General features: G+C 45.1%; 1 protein-coding gene across 9 annotated transcripts in view; it reads left to right on the top strand.

Annotated features, from left to right (window-relative positions):
* GPATCH8 (G-patch domain containing 8) overlaps nucleotides 1-23,791 on the top strand; it is a 54,544-nt gene that overhangs the window by 9,087 nt on the left and 21,666 nt on the right. For 2 of the 9 annotated variants that reach the window (XM_088179799.1, XM_088179801.1), the window contains exons 2-5: nucleotides 6,301-6,375; nucleotides 7,357-7,391; nucleotides 12,062-12,079; nucleotides 14,122-14,194. Coding sequence is in view for 2 of the 9 variants with exons in the window: in XM_088179793.1 (XP_088035919.1) it covers nucleotides 6,301-6,375; nucleotides 14,122-14,194 (148 nt within the window). In the remaining 7 variants the exon portion in view is untranslated. The other 7 variants (XM_088179798.1, XM_088179800.1, XM_088179793.1 and 4 more) reach the window with 4 other exon arrangements.

Below are 23,791 nucleotides of genomic sequence, written 5' to 3'. Positions count from 1 at the left end.
TCCCACATGTGCCACTGCAGCTGCAGGTGGTGGGTGTCTCATCCTCAGGCCATGTGCAGAGAAGTGAAACCAGCACGTCTGGAAACAGCTGCCTGAGCTGGAAAGGTTTGTCAAAAGAGAATCAAATACAAAATGAGATGTGTCGATTGTGTTTTGCTGAAATTCCTGGTCTTTGGGACAGGCAGGAGGCTGGTGCTCCATCAGGGCTTAGAGCGATTCCTGAGCCTCTTGGCTACTGTGCTGGTGCTGGACAGGCAGCATTCACCCGGGTGTCCTGGATGTTGAATGTTTGCAAGAGTGCTGGGAGCCAGCTTTGGGAGAAGTGGATGGATGTGAGGGTGCCTTATCAGTCTAAAGATTTTGTAATTGCTCCATCTTCTTTAAAAAAGAAAATTTTAACAGGATATTTGCTTCTGGAATCAGAGGTTTTTTTCGCTGCTCCGTGGGGGTGCAGTGTGCGTGCAGGGAGGGAGGATTTGGCAAGATGGCATTTTCTCCCTTGTGCTCAGATGCTGCTCCAGTTCCCTGTGCTCAGACCTTGCATGTGTGCTGACCCGTCCCGGGAGGGCTGCAGGAAATGTCAGCTGTGCTTCCCAGCCGCGGGAGCAAAACACTGCGGGATCTGCAGCTCACACTGCCTGCCCTGGCTTTATTCACACTACAAAATGGCCCTTTTTTGGAAGACTCATTTCTCTTTTTGAATATTCCTGTGTCTCAGCTGCTGTCCTCAGCCTAATGCCTGCAGGGCTTTTGGGAGTGGGAAGTGGGCTTGGTTGCATGCTTTTAAGTGATACTTGCAGGTAACAACCCTGGATTTTATGGCTTGACGTAATATTTTTAGAGTTTAAGATTTATTGATTGACTTGATGCATAAATAGAATATGAAGAAGTGGTGCTGATTTGCTTTAGTGTTTTAAAATTCTATTTTCTAAGGTAAAAGCAATATGAATGTGATTTTTTTGAGTCTTTTTCTGGTACTCTCCTAGCGTAAAACTAATTTTTGAATATCTAAGGAGCACACTACACTCTTTTTCAAGTGCAGTTAAGCAGTCATGATCATGCTGTGCTCTTTTCCAGAGCATTTAAGAAATAATAACAGTGAGTATAGTAAGGCTTTTCTGCAAAATTGCTTTCTTTAGATTGTTACTGGCGTGGTCTCGCGAAGCAGCATTTCTGAGTGCCTTCCTGAGCCAGTCCTGAAATGCAGTAGGGACGTAAATAGATTGTTACTGCTGTGGTGTCTCAGCAGCTGCATTCTGCCCATTCCCTCCCTAGCTGCTTTAATGCTCCCAGGCAGAGCTGCAGGGTTTTATGCCACAATCTTTTCCTATTTTGCTCCGTTCACTTTGCTGAAGGTGATGTGCCTGTGGTTGGAGCAGGCAGTGTTTTCTAATCCTAGGCTCTTGCTATCTGCCTTGTATTGGGCTTATAACTCACTTTATCCTCTCTGGAGTTAATAACACCAGGCTGGTGTGCTGGGGCTCTGCTGGAGCAGGAGCCCAAGGACAGCTGAGTGGAGGCATCCTGAAAGGATCCACCGCGCTCCCGCTCCATTGTCCTGCTCCTTTGTGTCCTGCTCCGTGTCCTCAGCTCCAGCCCAGCTGCTGGGCTGCAGGATGCTGCATTTTCTTTGGGTATGATATATGGATAACTTAGGGCTGTTCATCAAAGAAATCACTCATTCCCATCAGGAATGGGCACTGTATGGAATGTGTTCTGCATGCTGACATCTTAATACGTTCTGTGCTTGGCCAGATTGCACAGAGCAGTCCAGTAATTAATATCCAGGGAGTTCCGATGGGCCTAAAGCAGTTGAAGTGACTCATCTTCCTTTTGTCATTGTGCTGGTGGTGCTTTAGGTGACTTAGAAGTGCAGTGCTCATGACCCAGCTCTGGTTTTGGATACACTCTTTGGGGTGTGAGAGGGAAGGAGAGAGCATGTTTTCTTCTGCTCATCATTGTTAAGATGCTGTTAAAGGATTCCCCCTCTTAGTGATTTCTGTCTATATGTCCTATGTAATTCACCTTCCTGAAGAGGTGCTTCATGTAGAGGCAGTGAATTCTGTGGTACTAAACTGTGATAAATGGACTTTAATCAACAATTCATTTCACTTGCATTGAGTGATTTATTGGCAGCAGTTCTTGTCACTAAGGATTTTGGGATGAAAGTGTAATTAAGTTCTTAAATTTTTTTTATGATGCTGACTGAGTTTGGTTTCACTGCCACAATGTTTGGGACCTTGTAAGTAGGAAAGAAGCAGCAATGCTCTTCCCCTGAGCTGTTAACTTAAATTGTCCCAGGAAATGCAGTAACTCCACTCGGTATGATCTGGGACAAAATGGCATTTGTTGGACCAGGGCTCCAAAGTATTTACAGTCTAAAAAAGGGAGAACAAAAGTTGAAATCCTGCATGGAAGTTGATCTTTCAAATGCCATATTCAGTGTGTGAGGGCTCTGAGAAGGTTTGGCCAAGAGCTCCGAGCAAAGATCAGACAATGGGAAAGTGGAGGAGAGAGCATGTGACTGTGAGTAACCAGAGTGCATAGAGAGCCGAAGTTCAGATGATATTACACAAAAATTACAGGGCACAAACATGTTGGCTCCTGGAGATGAATGCACTAGGAAGCCAAGTGGTGTGTGTGGTGTGTTAATGAGGAGTGTTTGCATGCTGGAGGCTTGTCCTTGCTTCTCATGAAATAGGAAAATATATTGAATTTCAGTGTGGTTCTAGGGAAGCACCAGTGTTGGAGCACTCAGTGTAGCACAAAGTGAGAGCAATAAATGCTGCTTAAGTGGAAGCCTCTCATCTTACTTGCTCTGCTGTTCCAGGGTGGATGGAGTAGTGTCTGTGAGAAAGGGACAGTTCAACATATCTTGTTTCACAAAGCAGAAGTGAAAGACCCTGATACAAACAGCTGTAAAATGGAGGGGCAGAGGATGAGGGGGAGGAGGGTGCTGCTGTCAGCCCCAAAATCCTTGTCCACAGAAGCAGGTGGAAGCTTTGCCATTAGCTCCCAGGGCTGGGAATTTACTGCATCTCTGTTACAGTCATACAGGAAGATTTGTGAATGGGTTTTGAGCAGTCCTGGGTTTTATGCAGCTGTTATTTCATGTCCTAGTATCTATGGGGTTGAATCCAAGGAACTGAATCCTTCTTTTCACATAAAAGTTTCCTCTGAAGTGGGAAGCATCCCTCTAGTATGCAGAAGACACACTTTAAAATCATACTGAAACATGGTCAGTGCTTGGGGTTTGTGTTTGCCAGAAATGTGTTCTCAACATCTCAGCATTTAGGGTTTAATTAGTTGTTGGATTTAAGTGTTAAAGTATTTTGTGTCCTTCTGATTAATTGTCTTAAGGTACAGCAAAACAGAAGTGTTTAATGGATCCATTTGATGCTCCAGGTTGTAAGATGGGAAAAGAGGGAAACAGATGAAATTGCCCCCAACTTGTTCCTTAGCCAGTTCCAGGGATGAAGAAGCAAAGGGACTGTGTTGCCTCCAAAAGGCCTGGGATCAACGTTAAGGCAAGCAGCATTGTTGTGGCTATAGCCATAGAACCATTTTTCTCTTGCCTGATTAAATATCACTGGCCTGAACCCCCATAAATCCAACCTCACAGTAACCATTGGATTGTCTCCTTGCCTTTTTCCAGGATAAGCTGCTTTATCGTGGAAAGGAATTTTCCCTTCGTCTTTTATTCTAAATATTGATAAAAAACAAACAGTTTCTGTGATGAGTATTGATTTCAGCTCCGTTTGGACACTTTGTTATTTTGAAGCGTTGAATCTCCAAGCCTGGAACACCCTCTGGACCCAGGAGCAGGCTGGCAGCATTCCCAAGGGGCCTGTTCACTGTGCTCCATGGCCTTTTTATGCCCAGGACTTCCAGCTGACAGGCAGCACCTGCCTCCCTGGGAAGCTCCAGTTTTAGTATTGCAGCTGTTTGGACCAGGAACAAGTTAGAGATCAAGGACATAATAAACTCCAAAGAATATGAATATATAAAATAACCCCCAAAATACATGGAGTGGGTAGTGGTGGGGTCACCAGAACTTAAAGGTTTGTTTGCTCTCTGATTCTCTGGCCGTGGCACAGGGTGTGCTCAGCCTTTTTAATAGTTTCAGGGAGGAGATGTTTGAAGCACCGAAAAAGTGACTTGTGAAACCTCAGAGCAGCAAGGCGTGCTGCCCTCGAACTGCGATTGACCCTTGCCTTGGAAAAACAGCTTTCAGTGCCTTGGCAGGCAGCCCACCAGAGGAGCTGGGGAGTGGGAAGGAGTATTTAGCTGTTCCAGGTAGGTAATTTAGTGGTGCGTGCTGAGCTCCCTGCAGGCAGTGGGGGAAAGGAGGCACAGGGATGTGTCTGGGTTTGTGCTGAGAGAGTTTCAGCTGTTGGTTAGCTGAACAATATGTGGGTTTAATGTTTTAATAGATGAAGTTTAGCAATGTGTTTTTGCCAGTGTTGGCAGCATGTGCACGCCTGACTGCACTGGTTCTCTTGTGCACTATTTTTTGGGAGGCTGGGCTGTCCCTGAACCGCTGAGACAGGTTTATGGTGTGTTTTGTTGAGGGCCGCTGGACTCCTCACACACAAAGTCTGTGCATCCACACCACGCTGTCTCTGAGCATTGTTAGCCTTCCAAAGCAGCTCAATGACTGCTTGTGCATAGTAAGTTTGCCTTCAGCTTGCTCCTTGAAGGCTGTCCAAAAAAAAAAAAAAAAAGAGTGGGAGTGGATTGCTGCCTGCAGATTAAACCCCAAATTCACTCTGGAGAGGCCATGGGAAAGACAACCCCTGGGAGCAGAGGATGGCCAGGGTGAATTTACCACCAGGGCCTGCAGATGATGGATGGGCTGGAAATTGAGGCACCAGCATCAAAGCACCTTTTCTTGGCAGCAGGTTTTAGTCAAGATGTTCCCTTGCAGATTTGCATTGCTGCATAGGAATACTCCTTCCAGAGGATTTTTGGAGGCTTGTGCCTGGCTTGTAATATTCCAACTGTCAGTCTGTTACAACTGCAGTTTGCTCTTTCATGTGCTGGCTTCCATTAAAATTCTTGCAGAAGGAAAAGTTGGTATTGGTGGAAGGAGGAGGGTGACAACATGTTTCTCTTGGCAGCAGTGCTGTGTATTCCTGCTCCAAGGGATTGTGGAGCTGGGATGCAAATAGAACCTGCCAGGGGTTTGGAGTGCACAGAGCAGCCAGAGGTTCCAGTGGCACTGCAGGGCCTGAGGCGGTGTGGGGGGTGACAGCCAAGGCCTGTCACTTCCTGGGGTTCCTTTGACACTGAGCAGGGCCTGGGAATGTAGGAGAGCCCACTGAAACTACCACTTCCAGTGGCTTCTGTTCTCATCCCAGCTGCAGGAATCTCACCTCTTTTACTTCTGAGTTTGCAGCTGGAAAGTCTGAGTGTTTTCTTTCCAAGTCTGTGCTAGTGATAGTGGATGTGTTGCATCATGGAGCTATTGAACAACTAAAAATGGTTTACCATGTTTGAAATCTCAGGAATTTGAGGTTTCAGAAACCTCAAATTATGGCAGAGCTGCAGTAGAGGTGGTTTTTTTTCCTGAAATGGCTCTTCACTGGTGTACTTCAGCACCAGCACTTGTTCTGGAGAACGGAGATTGCCATTGCCTTCCTAGCTCAGGAACCTGAATGCTCAGTATCCACCCAAAAACATGGGAAGATGCAATTTTTCCTAGGAGGATGGTGGCCAGCTGGCAGGGGGACTGCTTGGAGTCAGGACTGAAGGGTTTGTGATGTATTGGGGGATCACTTCCATGGACACATCATGGTTCAGATTTGTAGGAAGGGCTGCTCCACACCATGGATGAGCAGTGTGGGCACAGGGACAGGATTCCTTTGGTACCACTGTGGGGCTTTGTTGGCTTGAGGTGTGTGAAATCACATGTATCCCTCAAGCAAATCCCTGGTGCCAGTAAAGCTTTCTAGTGCTGGGGACATCCATTCCTGCTGCTCCTTGTCGTGTGTGGTTTCCATGCTGGCACTGGTGTGCATGCTCAGTGTTTTCTTTCTAAGGGAAAACATCCAGAAGTATTGTCATTGTAAATGTTTGGTATTTTGCCAACTTTAATAGTTAATGACTGTCTTCAAATTGACTTAGTTTTTAGGGGGTTTTTTGTCCTTATAGCAGATACACTAAATGGACCTTGTATTTAACAAATTCATTTGTTAGCAAAATGGTATGAAATATAACACTGTAACCAAACCTGTCTGGACACGAAACTGTTGGAGGTGTGTGCTGTGCTGTGGAGCTGACCCTGGTTTTCTCTTGCAGGGCAATCACTTTGATCAGTATGAAGAGGGGCACCTGGAGATAGAGCAGGCGTCTCTAGACAAGCCCATCGAATCGGTAAGGCCCCCCCCGATCAGCATCGTTCCCCCGCAATTAGGCCGTGCTCGGATGGTCCTTGATGTGAATGCAGTCAAATCTGATAGCAGGGGCACCTTGTTGGCCGTCAGGGGTAATTGGAGGTAAACTGCATGCTGACCTTAAGTGGGCCTGGGATTTAATCTTGAAGAGGTCCTAAAATTAAAACCTGAAATTTGAGTTCAACATGATATTTCAGGAGTTATTTAAAATAATACATTCGTTCATAGATATTTATTTTAAGTTTTTATATTTTTCTTTGAAGAATCAGTTTAATTTAAATGTGAATCTGATGGAATAGTATAGTAAAATATATTTTGATCCTTTTTAGTTTATATTTTTGGAAAAGTACTGGTGTGTTTAAAGTGTTAGAATGACATCTGGCAGTTTGGAAAGAGGGATCAGTGTTAGTCCAGCAGTCCTTCCCCAATGAGCTGAAACTGCCCTGAGCCTTTCTCTAAAGTTGCTTTACCTTGAGTTAAGTGTGAAGACTCCTGCTGTAAGAGGGGAAAAAGTAGGTTTTGTTTAGTTTTAAATTTTTAAGCTTTTTGGAGCTTTTTAATTTTCCTCTTTGCAAAGCACTTTCTGCTGGTTTTAGGCACAGCAGCTTGTTCAGCCTAAACTGGACCCATGTTTGGCATTTAGCTTTAGCTAAATTTCATTTGCAGTTTCCTGCACAAACAAGAAAACTTGTAGTGAATAATCAAGGGACACTTACTGGTGTTCTGATTAAGTCTAGATTTTTGTTAAGAAAGTACTTGTCAAGTGTTGCTTTTGCCTATTAATTGAAGTTCTGTTGAAGTTTCTCCACCTTAGTCAGCCCCTAGAAGTACCAGTGTTAGCCAAAGCCCACTCTATATTTTTGTTGGTGTGTAGGTTGGTGTTGTGTGTGTTTGTGTGTATGTGTTAGATGTTTACCAAAAATTTACACAACTTGGGGTGTTCGACATTTTTCTTCCGCAGCAGTTGGCCCATATTAGCTAAGCAGCCATGATCTGGTTTGTATTGCACGGTCTGCCTTTTTTAATTTCTTCTCTAGGGTTTCCTTTCCCCTTCTTATTTCTGTTCTTCTGGTCCAGTGAACACTGCATATAGTACCTACTGTCTTAATGTGCTGGCATGATGCTAGATTTAGGCATGGCAGTAATTGATGACGCATGAGATAATGCTGCAGAGATGGGAATTGGTATTCACTGTTCTCCTGAATACTTCAGTCTTACCTTGGGACATGGAGATTTGAATTAAAATGTCAAGCTGGATGGAAATATAATGGGAAATATGTGTTGGTAGCCTACTCTGGGCCACACTGGAAATTAGCATTTCAAAATAATTCAAATGCAACTTACAGACTAGACTGCTTACCTGATTTCCAAAAGTGCTTTCCCAAAGAGAGGAATAGAAGAGGTCACAGATTACATTTCCAGTGTTCCAGAGGGATCTATGCCTATGGAAGTGTGTAAAGCATGAGCAGGTACCCTGGGCACACATGGGCTCACTGTGCAGCTCTCATCATCCACAGGAGCAATGCTTTGTGCAGTTTGATTAATGCTGAACTGCAGCAGAAAAAATAAATTAAATTATGGCTTCAATATTTTATTCATGTATGTCAGGACATTTTTAATCTTTACAACTCCTTGGTAGGTACAGTTCAACCTAATTAAAACAGTTGGATGAAGAGGACGAGAGAATGGCTTATTTTGGGAGGAGAAAGCGTTAAAGCCTCAAATTGTTCTTTAAAATCAAGTTTGTTGCACTCTTCTTTTTTCCTGAAATAAGAAAATCACAGAATCATTAAGGTTGGAAAAGCCCTCTAAGCTCATTGAGTCCAACCAATCCCGCAGCACTGCCAAGGCCACCCCTAACCCACGTCCCCAAATGTCACAGCCCCATGGCCTGTGAGCCTTTCCAGGGATGGTGACTCCAGCACTTCCCAGGGCAGCTGTGCCAGTGTCCATGTCAGGATTTTAAAGCTGCACAGGGTAGGGTTTTGACTTCCTGAACAAGCATAGTGTCAGAAACTGCAGTCAGAGACCAACTGGTCACTTCTGAGGTTTCACAAGGTCTTTGTACAAATACGTTGTTGATTCTTAAAATTCCCCATCTGGGAAGCAGGAATTACTTTGTTGTGTTTCCTGACACCTGTGGAGGTGATTTTGCTTCCACACTACTAATGATCAGTGTGCTCTTCAAATTGGCAAATTACACACATTACCAGAAGGGCCAGTGGGGCACCTCCCCTGCAAGATATTTCACTAGGAAAGGAATGTTCATTCTGCTTTTTTGGCTTTTTTTTCCTTCTGTTTTATGCTGTTTGCTCACCCAGAACCAAAGTTGAAAGGGAAGGAGGAAAGGCAAATCTGTGTTTTAGAACTACCACACATCTAAGTATTTTCAATATTAACAAATTGGGTTTTAATCCTTAACAGGTTCTGTTAGCAATCCAACTGGCCTTTTCCAAAGAATCTGTTCACAGTCATGAGTGAGCCTGTGCTTCGTGGTATGGGAGCAGTTTGGGTGAAGAGCATCCTGTGTTTATAACTGTGGTAGATCAAAGCCCTTCCCGGTTAAAGTGTTGTTCTTCAGAATGAAGAGTGGATTAAGTATATTCTCATAAACGTGCTCCTTGCAGCTTCCCACATCTTAGTGACAGGAAGATGCTCCAAAGCCTGCAGGTGTTTGGAGATGGGGGTAGGGTTTCCTGTGCCATGTCCCTGTGACAGGCCCCACTGATGTGACATCCATCTCTGCAGCATTATCTGTTGAGAGGTGCTGACTGTACTGCTACAGCATGCAACTCAAAGGTGGCTGGAAAAATAGGTTTGGGAGTCTACAGATCATTACAATTGTTGAAACGTGTCCTCAGTTAGCCTACTGGTGGTGGTGTTCCTGTGGAAATCCTGCTGTGTACAGCTTGTTTAGGCCAAAGATGTCTGGACTGAAACATGCGACTAACCAGAGTACATTTATGGAAAACAGAGCTGCCAGGATCTAGGGATGGACGTGGCCTGAACGAGTGCCAGCTGTTTTCCATTACTAAATTGAAGAAAGTATTTTATATCAATGGACTCTTCAGAGCTACAAATACTTATATTTTTTTCCCCCCACAACATTTTTTCTTGTTGTGCTTTGAAAGATGCTGCACTTACACTGGCTGTTCATGTCAGTGCAATCACTGGTGTCCTTGAAAAATCAGAGTACTTCATCCTTTTTTTCTAAATTAAAGAAGCTGCATGCATTTGTTTTGGGGCATTTTGAGTGCACTGAGTTCAGGTACTTGAACGGAAAGTCACAAATTATTGCAGCTTTAATAGAATCCCGATTTTCTTCACGTTAATTCCTTACCTCTACTTGTTTATTGAGTCTCTTTGCTGTGAATTCCTGGTTTTCCTCGTCCCAGCAGTGCAGATGGAGTAGGAGACAGCGCTAGACCCTTAGAGCCCCCCAGGAGCAGCCCTGGCCCCGTGCAGGCAGTGTCAGGGGTCGACCCACGCCGTCACCACTGCAGGTTGGAGGCCAGACTGGGAATCACCCACTTACCCTGGAGCTTGTTAGTTTGTCCTTGTCCTAACTAACAAATGTCCTTTCCCCCTCTCTCTAATGCTGCTCGGTGCCACGAGGAGCGCCTGGAGCCCCCCGTGTCAGGCTGCAGTCGGTGGTGCTTGGACACCAGGGGCTGTGGCAGCCTGGCTGAGTCGGAGCCAGGGCTGTGGCACTGGAAATCTGTACGGATCTGTGGACTCCACTAGTTCCAAAGTGTCATTTGATGAGGCTGCTGATTTGACATTTAGCAGCAGCCATATGTGGACAGCGCTATAAATAATGTGCTTCTGGAAGCTGAATGGTGTAGCATTACTATTTGGCTTTTCTCTCTGGTCTTCATTGTGTCATCTGTAGTGAGCTCTAGGTTTTGTTTTGGGAATCTTTTCAACCTCTTGTTTGCATGGGTTCACCCAGTAGCATCTGATCCTTGCTTATAGATTCCTCCATACACAGTCAGCACAGCTTACAATCCACTCAAGAGAGGAATGGTTCCTGCCCATGCCAGGATGAGCGATGGGATCGTGGGGATCTCATGGAAAACCTGTGCTAGGCAAAACTGGTGGTGTGGTTTACATCTCACAGGCATCATCAAATCCTTGAGCTTCTTCTACCCATCTCTTAATTGTAAGCAATTTTTTTCTAAATTGGCCAGGACCTTTATCAGAAATTTGTGCTGGGGATATCCTGCTCAGGAAACATTGATCCCCATGGAAAGCAAGCAAGGGCATCTTGTCAGGCCACAGGATGGGGAATTGGGAAGGGCAGTTAAGAGCTGGTGGAGCCCAGTCAACTTGGGATGAGGTTTTTCCAAAGCAGCTTATCCAGCTCTGTGAAGGTCTGGTGGACCCAAGGCCTTGCATTTCCTATACATTTGGAAAAGTTCTGCTTTGTCATTAGAGCTGAGCTCTCCATTAGTGCTGCCCAGCTCCAGAGCTAGCATTGTACCACCCAGAGCTGCCAAGCCCTTCTCCCTTCTCTCCATGGAGCATCCCACAGCCTGTGCCCACATGGTCCAGGAGAGCTCCCTTGCTCACCCAGACACCTTTTGGGAGACTTACTTTGGCTGCCTCAATAAATTTTATTGTGGCTGTAACACAAGGAGCTCCCAAATGGCAGAGAAAGAAAGTGAGGAGACTCTTGCCAGCCCTCTGCTGAGAAATGAGAGGTGTCCTCCTAGGGCTGTGGTGTTTCTGTGTATCACTGCAGCTCTTCTGTGGGAAAACTACTTCAGTGTGAGCATAGTCTGTTCAAAAGGAATGACAGCTCTTGACATGGGCAGGAAGCTTGCTGTGAAAAGCCCCATCTTTTCTATGTGAAAGTAGCTGTTCTTTTACAGAATTTTCACTTAAAAATGCACTTAAAAAACGAAAGCTGTCTGCTGTTGCAACATTTGTTGTCCCATTTCATTTTGGTTTCACTGTCCCTGGCTACTCCCTAGGCTCTGCAGACTGGCTCTCACATGGGATCAAGCTAGCCTGGCCTTCCATAATTTAATTTTTAGGGCAGCATTTGCACTGAAGGAGCAGTTCTTTCAGTCTGCCTCCATCAGAAGTCTGGGTTAGCCACTGGAAAAGGAAGGAGGAGCTGAACATGGCCAGAAAAGAGCAAAGTGATGGCCAGGTCTCAACTCAAATGTTAATTTTAAATTATTGGAGTTGTTCTCCTTATTCAGTGCAACAGAAGATGCTCCATTTCAATTGAGTAGGATCTAAAATTAGGGAGTAGTTCCACTGCATAAACAAACAAATAGAAAAGTCTGGGGTGGGGGAGACAACTCCTTCCTGGGAACTGAGACAGGGCAGTGTTCAGGCATAATTCCAATTTATGTCAAACAACTTGGGACCATCCTCTTGAGTGGGTCTGTAAAAGTGGTGCTAATGTGTATAACCTTTCTAAATTTTTCTTTTTCCCTTTAACATTTGTTTCCCCCTTCACTGTCAGTCACAACACACCGCTCTTGAATCTCCCAGCTGGTCTTGACTTGTTGAATTTATTTTATGCTTTCACTCTTCTTTAATAAATACATTACTTGCAAGCAGTGAATTGAAAACAAAGCAAAAGAAAAAAACTACCATTAGTGATTGGACAGTTTCTTACTTTGTGTTACATTTAACTGTTCTTTTGACAGCCCAGTTTTTAAAGCCAGGTTCGTATGGAAATGCTTTCACTCCACTTGCACTGCTTTTGGAATAGCGTTCTGCTTCATCTGTCTTTATTTTAGTGCATTCATAACACACACAGTCAGCACAATGTCTCATCTCCACTTGGCCAAGACTGCAAAGTACTCCTTGTCCTTTGGATTTTTTTTTTTCTTTTTGGAAAACGCAGCCATTTTTGTCAGCACCGGCTTTTAGATTCAATGCTCCTTTGTCAGGGTAGGGCAATTAGTGCCACATCCCAAACACATCCCAAGCTGCAGCCCCTCTCTGCCAGGATGGGGCACTCTGTGGCCATTGGGATTGGCCTGCCCAGGTATGCCTGCAGGTAAGTTTTCCTCTCTTCCCAACAGACAGCCTTCTCCATGGTGCTTGTGGTGGGGATCCATCCTTGGTTTTTTAGGGTTTTTTTTGCATTTAACTTTTTATACCCAGAAGTTTCCTTATGCCTCCTGGTTTAATTTTTTTCCCCCATGTAGTCCTAATTATGTCCTGGAGCAGAGCTGATAGTCTGGGGAAAATGCATATTATTCCTTGGGAAATACAGGAATACAAAATGTTTGACTTTACTAGGATATCAGAAAAAAAATCCAAAATTTGTACATGATAACATCTTTTTGAGGAAAAATGTGTCCATGCAGCCAATATCTTTGGGAAGTTTGTGCCTTTCAAGCTGATTTACCAAAGTTGTGCAAACCCTGTGGTCATTTTCTTCACTGTGGAGTGACAAAACCTACTCTGGTTTCTGTTGATGACTGTAATTAAATTAAATTAATTAAATTAAAGAAACTTGCAGCATATAGATATAATTATTTTTTAATATTCCATGTACCACTCAGTGTTATGGAGTCACATCCTGTTATAATTCAGGGTATTTCTGTGATGCGTTGGATTGTGGTTTGCCTGATGATAATTAATAATCAACAAGTTTATATCTGATTTTAATTCTTATTTTTTGTGATTAGAAGATGAACATGGTCCCAGCCAAGAGTCCCTCTCTGAGGAGGTGGTCACTAAGGGCAAGCTGGCAGATTGAGATGGTTCCAGGGAGCTGTGAGTGCTCTGCTCTTTGTCTGGGGGCAGAAACCTTGCACAAAACACAGCAATTTCCACACTGAGCCCTGCTCAGCCCCATTGCCAAAAGCTGACACTTAATTGCTGCGTCAGTACTTTTCCAGTTATTCTAAAATAGTTTTGTTTTCTTTTTTTTTTTAGGAAGATGAGACATTATGCTTATTGTTTCCCCTACATGCACTAATGGTTCCTTGCTGTTAACTTATTGCTAGGCCTGTTTCATTCTAACATCTTAGTATTTTTGTTAGTTTACATGTGAAATGCATCACCCAGTCTGTGCTTGAGCTCATTTTATTTAATTGTTTTGTTGTTTTTTTGTTTTTTTTTTTTTTACTAACCTCACTGTTTTTTTCAGTTTAATATTGGCTGCATGCTAGTTTATATATATATATACATATATAAAAAAAACCCAATCAAGTCTAGCCTGGATTTTGCTCTGATTGTGTTTTGGTTTCTAGTGGTGGGGCAGTCTTGCACTTACAACTTACTCAGTATTATAAAAGCCTGACACACAAACAAAATGACTAAACACATTGTAGATTTTCTTTACCAAAAAAATCTTAAGTGGTGCTGTCTAGGTGATGGATATGATTGTATAAATAGCTTGATTTTATGCTTTTTACTGGTCAATTTTTATTGGTACACTTTATTTTCTCCCACATTGCTTTTTATTTTTATTATTTTTTAATTTCTTTTAAACGTGATGCACAAAAGTTGCCCAGCACACCATCAGAAAGTGACCGTCCCCAATACCCATCCCCCTGGAAAAATTCTAGCCAGTAATTTTTGACATTTGTCTTTCCCTTTATTGGGCATATATTGCCTTTTCAGTAGCATTTTTTTGCATGCATATATATGTAGAAAAATCTCTTGCTCATCACATGTTTAAATGTCAGCGGGAAGGGAAGAATATATTATTGGAATATTTTTGGTTTGTTTTCTCTGTTCTGTCTGTCAGGATAATATTGGACATCGCTTACTCCAGAAACATGGGTGGAAGCTGGGCCAGGGATTGGGAAAGTCACTGCAGGGTAAGTCCAGTCCCTCATGTCTGAAACCTTCATCTCCCACCTCAGTCTTTAACAAAATTATTTCTTCTTTTTGTTCCTAGACTAGATTTTCTTTCCATTATTAATATATCCAAACGAATGCACTGTTGAGTTTCAAATTTGGCAGTTTGCAAGTGGAAGCTGCTGCCTCACTTGTTGGTACAGGTTAGAGCTGTGTGTGTGGTGGATGTGTGAGGTCAACGTGGAGGGAGGAGGATTCACTTCCCACACTGACAGGGAGTGGCACAGCTTCCAATTGTGCTGATGCTTTGGTATTAAAAGAATTAAAGTTTTGGGGCAGTTGCCATGATCTGTCAGTGCTCACCGGGGTCAGAAGCCGTTAGAAGGCCAGGAAGGGGCCCACTGAAGATGGAAAGTGGTGACAGAGGTTCTCTGGATGGGAGAGGCTCACTCCTGGTTTCTCCACAGGACTGGCCTTATTCCTGTTCCCAGCAGTTTAGTCCTGTTCCCAGGGATTAGCAAATCTCACTAGGACACCAAAGTGCTGGTTAACCCAGCACACACCAAACCTTGCTGTGTTAAGCCCGAGTTCTTCCTGTGACACTAAACCCCGTTTCTGTAGAAAGCTGTGCCCTGAGCCCCTCAATAACTCACTCGTGTTCCCATGCCTGTAGTCTGAAGACCTGGGAGTTTGTAATCCATCTTCCACGGGTGAGCCTGTTAGAGATGGGGGTGTCTGTGCTGTGCAGGACTGTGCAGAGGTAACGAGTTCTCCACACTCTGAGAATGCTTATTAATCCCTTGGACTTAGGCTCTCTAACCTCTCAGGCAGGACTGCCTTCCTGGTTAATGCTTCTGGCTTCCTCTAACATGGTTTCATTGGAGTTCTCTGGTTGATGCATGGCACACTCCAGTCTTCTCGTGTCCCTGCTGGGGCCATACCTCAGGTGGGGATTGTAGCTGTCACCTCTGGTCCTTTCCTTTGGCATATGGGATGTGCATCATGGGGTGGAACTCAGTGTGGTCTCTCTTGTGGGTGCCCTGTATTACTCTGTATGTCACTAGTGTGGAAACCCAGAGACTTGAAAGAGGGAAAAGCCTTGTCCCAGCCCTGGGTGGATCCCAAGGCACAGCCCAAGGGCCTGGGGCGCTGCAGGCTTAGATGTGATGGAGTGAGCATGGATTATGGGACTAGGTCTGGAGTTGGGACAGGGGGTGGTGGTGTCTAGGTGGGCCTAGCAGGAATTTGCGCTTGGAGTCTTGTTCAGATTTGGATGTTCCCACTGTGCCTGTCGCTGCGCTGGAGCTGTTCTGAATCTCTCACATGTCATTGGAGCTCTGCTGATTGGGGCCATATGGAAGCTACAGGCAAATCGTGGATGTGGGTTCTGAAGCCTTTCCTGTGCCTCCTGCATGGTCACAGGAGCACAGGAGTGAAAATAACCCACCCAGTTTAACCCAGTGCAGTGCTGAAGCCTTCCTAATGTAGGCTTTGGAGCATGTGCAGGAATTTCAGCCCTTTTGGAAGGGAGATGTGCCCTGTCCAGCTGCCAGCCAGCTTCTCCAAAGGTCTGGGCAGGCAGAGGATGTGGAAGGGAGGCTGCTGCTGCTCCAGCTTTGCTCCTCTGAGTTCTCAGCAACCAGAGCCTGTGCCTGTTGCCTGTGGCATTGGTGATGATTGTGTTGGGAGTGTTTAATTCATTATCCAGTGACCTTTCTGCATGAATCTTAGACTGGGCCAAAAATCCCAATATAAAATGTCAGGAAGGAAACATTTGCACCCAATTTTAATCTTATTCTTGGAATCTGAAGAGTGAAATCATTTGATATGCAGTGAGAAGGGAGGAGCAGAACAGAAGTTCTTCCCCTCTTCCACACTCCCTTGTCCAGGAGAGACAGGAGAGGTTTCTAAAGAGATGTAGATGTGTTGCTGTTAAACTCTTCTTGCTTGACACTGCTTGAACCTAAGATCTTACACAGCCTGTGGTGAGGAGGTGCAGCAGAACCCCTTCAAGCAGCCTTGAGCTGTGGATGTGGTGTCTGACCTCCTGCAGAAGGTCCTTAGATCAAACTCTTAAAAATTTTGGGTTGCTTGTGTGGAACTAATACTGCATTCAACTACTTTCTGTGCCCTTTAACTTGAAAGGGAGTGGATGAGTTCAGTGTGCTGAGTTTTATGATGTCACTTTTAATCCTAGATGTTCATCTGAGCTGGGGCTCCCCCTTTAGTTCTCTTGAATCCCAGAGTAATGCTGTGTTACATCTGCCAGGCAGAAATATTTCTTTCTTGTAGTCTTGTGGTGTTGTTCAGCAAGAACCTCACACTTCAGGACTTTACTCTGTGGTGAGTTCCTTCATCCTGACTACCCACTGGGGGATGGAATTCAGTGGTGAGAGTGCTGATCTCTCTCTGGCTGCTACCTGCAACAGCCTAAAATCTACATTTGCCAGTTGGTGGTGATAAAAATCTGCTGGTGAGGTGAAACGTGACTCATTGTCCGGAAAATTCCAGAGGAGGTGTTTTGTACCCCCTGGGCAGCTGCCTCGTGGTGTAAATCTTGCTACTGAGAAGAGCTGAGCCCTTGGGTAGGGAAGCACAGAGCACATGCTCTGAGCGACTGTGGCTGTCACCAGCTGTGTTCTGGCTGGAACATCTGCACCTTTCACTGAATTGGAGATGTGTGCTGAGTGGAGCGTCAGGCAGGGACAGTTCTGTCGAGTCTGACCATGCCAGTGCTGGAGTTCTGGTTCAGAGGTACTTACAAGGAATTCAGCAGAGTCATCCTTCAGCTCATCTCTTTCCCTGATGCTTTTCATCATTTTCTTCCACAAACAACTTGTGTTATATTTGGAAATGGTGCTTCAGCTTGCTAACAGCCAGTGAATATGAAAAAGCAGGAGAAGGGGTTGCCGGTTGACAGGGATGTTTTTTAATTTGGAAAATATGGCTTAGGGAGCCACTTTTCTGTAGAGATAATGTGATGGTTGCACTCTGACAAGTAAGAAAATGGTGATTGTAGCCTGTTTTATCTTTTGGGAAACACCTGTATTTGATAATCTAGAGATTTGTGGTCTCCCGAAAAAATGAAACTAGCAAAAGATCAGTTAAAAGCATTGCCTGACCTTCGTGTGAAGTCCTGTGCTAAATGAGCCCAAGGATTGTGAATAAATCGAGAGTTATGTAAGTCAGGGGGGGAATGAGAGGGCTGAGGGAAATCAGAATTCAACCACACTCTAATGATTTCTCTTGGAATGAGTATTTCCCATTAAGTAGTATTATGAAAAGCCAGGAGACTGATGTGCAGAAGTGGGATAATTTGAATTGTACATTTGAAAATATTTTTATAAGCTCTTTGCCTTTTCCCTGTCAATTTTTTTGACAAGTCTTGTTTGAAAAAAATAATTGTGCTGAAAACTTCTGGATTTTTTTTTTTCTTTTGGACTTGTGTGTTTAATATGAAGTAATAGTACTATAGAGGTATATCTGCAAGACTAAAACCAGTAGTTTAATCTCATTTAATTAGACCAGGAGAAACCGAGTAAGTTATCCTGCTGCTTCCTGGGTCATAGCAGGGTCTGGGGAGGATGTGCAGCTCTGCAGGGAGGGTTTGGAGAGGGCAGGAGGAAGGTTTGATGTTTACTGGCCATATGGAGGGGACTCTGAGGAAGGATTGACTGGTTCTGGTGGACGGGTCCAGGTCATCCTTAGCCAGTCTGGGTAACAACAATTATTCAACACTGATTTACCTCTCTAAAGTTTTCTCTTGTAAACATTTGTGCCTGATTGTAGCCCTGACACTTTAAAAACAGCCCCACCACCTGTATAGAAGCAGTAACAAACTCCCCTACACCACAAGCTGTGTCCTGTATGATTAATTTGCTATTTTTGAAGGCATTGATTTACTGCACATTCCCACAGTATTCCCAAGACCAAGATTATTCTGATCTTTTGTGGTATCTCTGAGAGGTGAATCCCAGTGTAGTACTTTGCTATGGCAACAGAGATCACATGATTCACATGATTTGTCATGGCAGAGCTGCTCCTCAGTGTCTCAGTTGTGAATCAAACAGCTCAGGTAATGTGGGGGCTCAGTGTAGCTCTGGAATTCCTGTGTTTGCTCCTCAAGGGCTGAGGCATCTCATTGTGTGCTTGGTTATTGTGATGAAAATGCTCAGAGTGAAAATAAAAGGAGTTTCAAGGTGGGTGGTTGCTGGTCTGTGCTGGGACTTGGATTATCTCCAGTACTCAGGAAATAGAAGCAGCAGGTGGTTCTGTTTAGGGCAGGGACGTCCCTTTTGGGGCAGGTCCTTGCAGTGGCAGGAACTTACCCTGTAGCCTTTGGTCCTGAAGAAATGCTTTCTGTCCCCTGCTTCCTCTGCCTTTTTAGTAATAACTTCCTTCGTGTTTGCTTATGGTTTTAGCCAAGTTTTGGCATGATTTCAGTGTAACTGTTCTAGAAGAGCTGTTTCCAACTCCCTGGGGGGCAGCTCTGCTGATGTAATGCTGCAAGGAGAGGGCAGGGCCATGCTCTTGGCAGTGCCATGCAGAGCTGGGAACCCTTCCTGCATCCTTGTTCCCTTCCACTCAGGCTGAAATTAATAAACCTGCACAGACTGTCAGGGCAGTGCTGTTCCTGTTGACCAAGGTGTGCCTCACACCGATCGTATGAATCATCCTGGTGATACAGGGAGCAGTAGTTAATAAAAAGTGCTTTGGGTTTATTTTATCCTTTCATGATAGGTAGCAAAGTCAGGTATAGCAAATTTGTTAGCAAATGCTAAAATCTCGTTCCTCCATCAAGCTGTATTTTTATTGCATGGTTTTCAATTAAAATAAAAAGCATAAGTGGATTTGTGCTCTGACTTGCAAATTCTGTGAGGATAAATATAGTCAGCACTTCCCCCCTCAGCATCACTATGGTGCAGTTCTTCTTTGGCACATTCCTCCCCAAATCTGTTCAGAAAAGGAAAACATTCCCTCTTGATCCAAGGGCTGAGCAGGATGGAGGAGCAGAATCGTCTGACAAGTGCTGGAAGCTGCTCAGAGCTGCAGGTGAAGCCGTGATCCCGCAGCTCAGGCAGGAAATATCCTGTGCTGGCAGCCCCTGGGGGGTGATCCCTGGCTGTGGGATGGAGCTGGATCCGAGTCCCCGTCCCAAGGCAGTGCCAGGTGGCTGCGGGCACTGCCTTTGCTGGATTTTCCTCGGGCTGTAGGGAGCAATAAACAGAGCTTTGACCACTTGAGCAACTGAGATCAGTCACAAATGTGATCACTTGGCAGCTGCAGCTTGGAGAAATGAGCCCAGGGTTTGAATTCCAAGGTCTTGAATCCTGGCGCTGTCACCCGCTCACCAAATGGCTTCAACTCAGATATTAATGTGTTTTCCATTTGTTGGCTCCTCTGATCTCGTGGAGGCAGACGGTGGATGTGTGTCAGGCCTGTGAACATGGAACAAGGAGCATCTGAGGGACTGAGGAGTGTCAGATTTCTTTCTGGGTTTTGGAGCTTTGTAATAAATACAGGAAAACACGGGAGAGGCAGATAAAAATGCTTAACAGTGCCTTTATTCATTAGGTATGGGTTGGTTTGGCAGTCTCGAGACTGCCCAAGAAATTGCTGTGATCACTCTCTTATCTTCTTATATCTTCACATGTCCTCACAGGAACCTCAGTCCTGGCGTGGAGGAACATTTCCAGGCATGTGTTTGCAACACAAATCACGCCAGTGGCTCTAAGAGTGATGTTTTCATGTGAACTTAGCTTGAGAAACCTGGCTGCTGTGGCTGCTGTCAGCATACCCATCCTTCACTGCTGTGTTACAACCCAGCAGACAACAGACTGAAAGGGAGGTGTGCTCAGTGCCTTAGTGTCCTTTGGGGGAAGCAGTTGCCCCCTTGTTAGCTTTTGGAGGTGCAAGATCCTTCCCTTGATTAGAGGTGGTGAGTTTGCGTTGTTGGAGTGGGTGTAGCCAGTGAAATCTAAAATCATTGTGCTTTCAGTGCCACGTGTTTGTTGTGACTGGTGCCTTTGCCTGGCTTGGGATGAGACTTTCTGATGCTTTGTGTTGGTGCAGTGGAAGAGCAGTTTTATTAAACTGGGAGAGAAGAGTGTGGAGAAGGGAAAGGCCGTGGCCATGCACAGCCTGTCTCATTCCTCAGTGCTGCCCTGACTGAATCGGACCAGACCCTTCAGCCCTGTCCGCTCACCATGATGAACACAGACAGCAACTGTTACCTTGAATTCCTATCCTAAATCAACCACAATTGTGTTCTTGCTCCAACACCTTCTGTGTTGCTCTTTAATCCATTGTCCAGATTTGGGGTAGGGATGTTTTTTCACCCCAGACTCCACTACGTTCCTTCCCCTGTAAAAGTTCAAGGAGCTCTGATTGGTGCCTCAGAGCCAAACCTCAGCTTAGTTTTCTGCAAGTGGCACCCTTGGTTTGTGTCTGCGAAGTTTTGAGCTCCCATTGGAAGTTTTCCACATGATTAGGATGTTTACAACTTGACTTTCATCATTTCTCCCTTGCTTAGTAAGTATTAAATTCGCAGAGCAGTTTCTGTGTTCTTGGAAATCACTTTCTCCTCTCTGGAACTTTGTTTGCCACCAAGGATGATGAATCTTTGTTTGAGTCTCTTGATTGTTTTGACCCCTTCCAGAAATCTGGCATAAACAGGATGAGCTCACAAATCTAATTCCCAAAGGGGACCAGGATTAAAGCTTGCCCTTGTTTGTTCATTTGCTTCTTGCAGCAGCTGGAATGAGTTTGATAATGTGGTGTCATTTTTAGCCAGTGAGGAGCACTTCAGACTTGTGCACCAGTGAAAACGAGTGCATTTTTCTCCCCTCTCCCCTTTGATGTACTGAATGAGGAGGCTTGATTTTTCAACAGGACAGCTCTTGGTTTCTCACAGACTTTTAGGGAGCCCAGAGCTGCCAAGGCCACCACTGACCCCGGTCCCCAGGTGTCACATCTACACAGCTTTTAAATCCCTCCAGGGATGAGGACTCCACCACTGGAGGGGGTTGCTGGGCAGTCTCTGCCTAGGCTGGACAACCCCTCCCATGAAGAAATTTCCCCTGTATCCAGACTAAACCTTTTCTGGCACAATTTGAGGTTGTTCCCTCTTGTCCTGTCACTTGTTCCCTGGAAGCAGAACCCAGTCCCCCCCATACTGTATGGAAACAGTCCCAGGAGTGTTGCAAAATCCTCATCTTTGAAGATGCAACTCATTTGTGAGCCCAGGGACTCCTCCCTATCTCCCTCTTCCCAGAGAGTGCAGCTGAAGGTAAGCCCTGTCCATGTGGATCCATTCCTTCAGGTGTTGGTTGCTGACTGCAGGCCCCTGTTTCCCTTCAAGAGCCTGCAGTGGGGTTTGTACTGACTGAACAAACCAACCCTTATCCACCAGAGCAACCCAGTGCTGTGGTCATGACACTGCCCTGCACGTAGCTGAGTGACAGTCCCTTTCCAGGAGCAGCTGAAAGCCCCCGGAAGGTTGTGTCTTACTGTGGGTTTCAGTTGCAGCATAAAGATAACAAGAAGAAATCCTCCATGTCCAGCAAGATCAGATGCTGTTGTCTGTGTCCTCTGGAGATGCTGAGTTTATTAAATTCTCCTCCAGTGACAAGTGTGATATCAATCAGTACTCTAGGATTGGATCCTACAAAGCTTGTACCTGGGGGGAATTTCTATGAAGATGTCAACAAAACAAGCAGGATTATGGTTGTTATGTTACTTCTGTGGTGCTTACACACTGTGCATAAGGGGCATACTGAAAGAGATTTGATTGAATTATGTTAACATAGAATTTTTGAGGTACTTTTTTTTCATCATTATATCTGAATGTCTCTTTTACAGAGAAATTTACCTGTTGGAATAGGACAAAGAGTAGATGTTGTTATAAATTAAAAAAAAGGATCAATTTACATTAGATATTAGGGGGAAACTCTTCCCTGTGAGGGTGGGGCCCTGGCACAGGGTGCTCAGTCAAAGGCTAGACTGGATGGAGCTTGGAGCAGCCTGGGATAGTGGAAGGTGTCCCTGTTCCATGGAGGAACTGGTGTTTAAGTTCCCTCCCAACCCAGACCATTCTAGGATTCTATTGCCATGATGCTTTATTTGGAGGGAGGAGTTCCTCTGAATCTGCAAATCTGATGAAAACTGTTTTCTGTTTTGACTTGTTAAAAACAGGATAAAACATGGGCTGGTGTTGACAACGCTGGTGTTTTCAGACAGGATCAGAGGCAGCTCCAGCTGGGATATTCCCATTCCAGAGGGCAGAGCAGCATCCACACCATGTCCAGAGCCAGAGCATGGCCCTGAACCCACACTCCATGTGCAGTGGGACCTGTCTGATAACAAAGCCCTGAGGCTTTAGGATTAATTTTCCCAAGATTTATTAAATTATAGCACTGGGAAGTATTTGCTTGTATCCAATAACTTTATGCAGTTAAAAAGGAGGGAATCTGGAGAAGCCTGCCTGGCCTCGTGCTCCCTGCCACTGCAGGGTACTGGGAAGGGGTAGCTGTCAGAGTTTGTTTGGGTCTGAGCAAATTTTCACAAGCTGGGAGAAAAGTTTTCCCATTTCTTGGGGAGAGGAAAGCAAAACAAGTACAGCCAGTGACTTTGGGAATCTCATTTCATTTCTGAGTCTAGGGAATCATTACTAACCTAATTTACTTTGAGATTGGGTTTTCTAAGGTGTGACTCTTATGTGACCAGCTTTATTTTTTCCATCCTGCTGGGGGTTCCTGCTCTGTCCTCTCTACGATATTTTCCCTGTGTGTGGAAGTGTTTTATGCAATAACCCTCTCTGCTTTGGGGTCTGCAGCCTGTGCAGTGACCAGTCTGTGAAGGAGTTTGTGACCAGCCTCAAAAAGAAAATAAATGATGCGGGGTGCAGGGGGCTGGGACAGGGACACAGTAGGATTTACCCTGGGAATTAGCTGTCTGTGTGGCACTGCTTGCAGCCCGATGAGTGGTAGGAAGTGTGGGAATTCTGGGCCTTGGAAGCTTACATACCCTTCAAAGCATGCTGGTATACAGGAAAAGCTCAGCAGGGACCCCAGACCTGGGAGGCTCCCAATGTCCAAGCCATGTTTACCTGCTGAGAAAGATCCCATTGTCATGGCCAGCAGTGGGATAAACTTTCCTCAAGGAATTTCCTTCAAAGGAACTTGGAGAGTCCCATTTCCCCCCTTTGGCCGCTTCCCATGTCCCACCTGGCAACCAGCAAGTGAGGAGTGGCCCTGAGCCTGTCCTTGTCCCTTCACCATCGTGGCTTTCCTTGGACACAGGGTGAGGCCATCCCAGTGCCCAGCATCGTGTCCTGCTGCCCCAGCTGGCTCCAGCGGGATCCATGTGGGGTTGGCAGTGCTGCCATAGCTGTGCTACATGCCACCTGTCACCTGGATGTCACACACGAGGTTCCATTCATAATGACATGATGGTTCAGTTTAAAACAGAGGCATCACTTTTCACATGGAATATTCTCCTCTTACCTGCAAGCAGAGCTCCTTTTGGCCCCGAATATTTGTTACTTCCTTAAGATCCTGATATGTTTCCTTGTTGAATTGCCTGCTTACCTGTGCCTCAGTGCCTCCTTGGAGCAGGGC

This window comes from Sturnus vulgaris, chromosome 27 (genome assembly GCF_052056855.1).
Source record: "Sturnus vulgaris isolate bStuVul1 chromosome 27, bStuVul1.hap1, whole genome shotgun sequence".
Lineage (NCBI taxonomy): Eukaryota > Metazoa > Chordata > Aves > Passeriformes > Sturnidae > Sturnus > Sturnus vulgaris.
The sequence above is the reverse complement of the archived record's forward strand: the minus strand, read 5'-3'. Positions and strand labels throughout refer to the sequence as shown.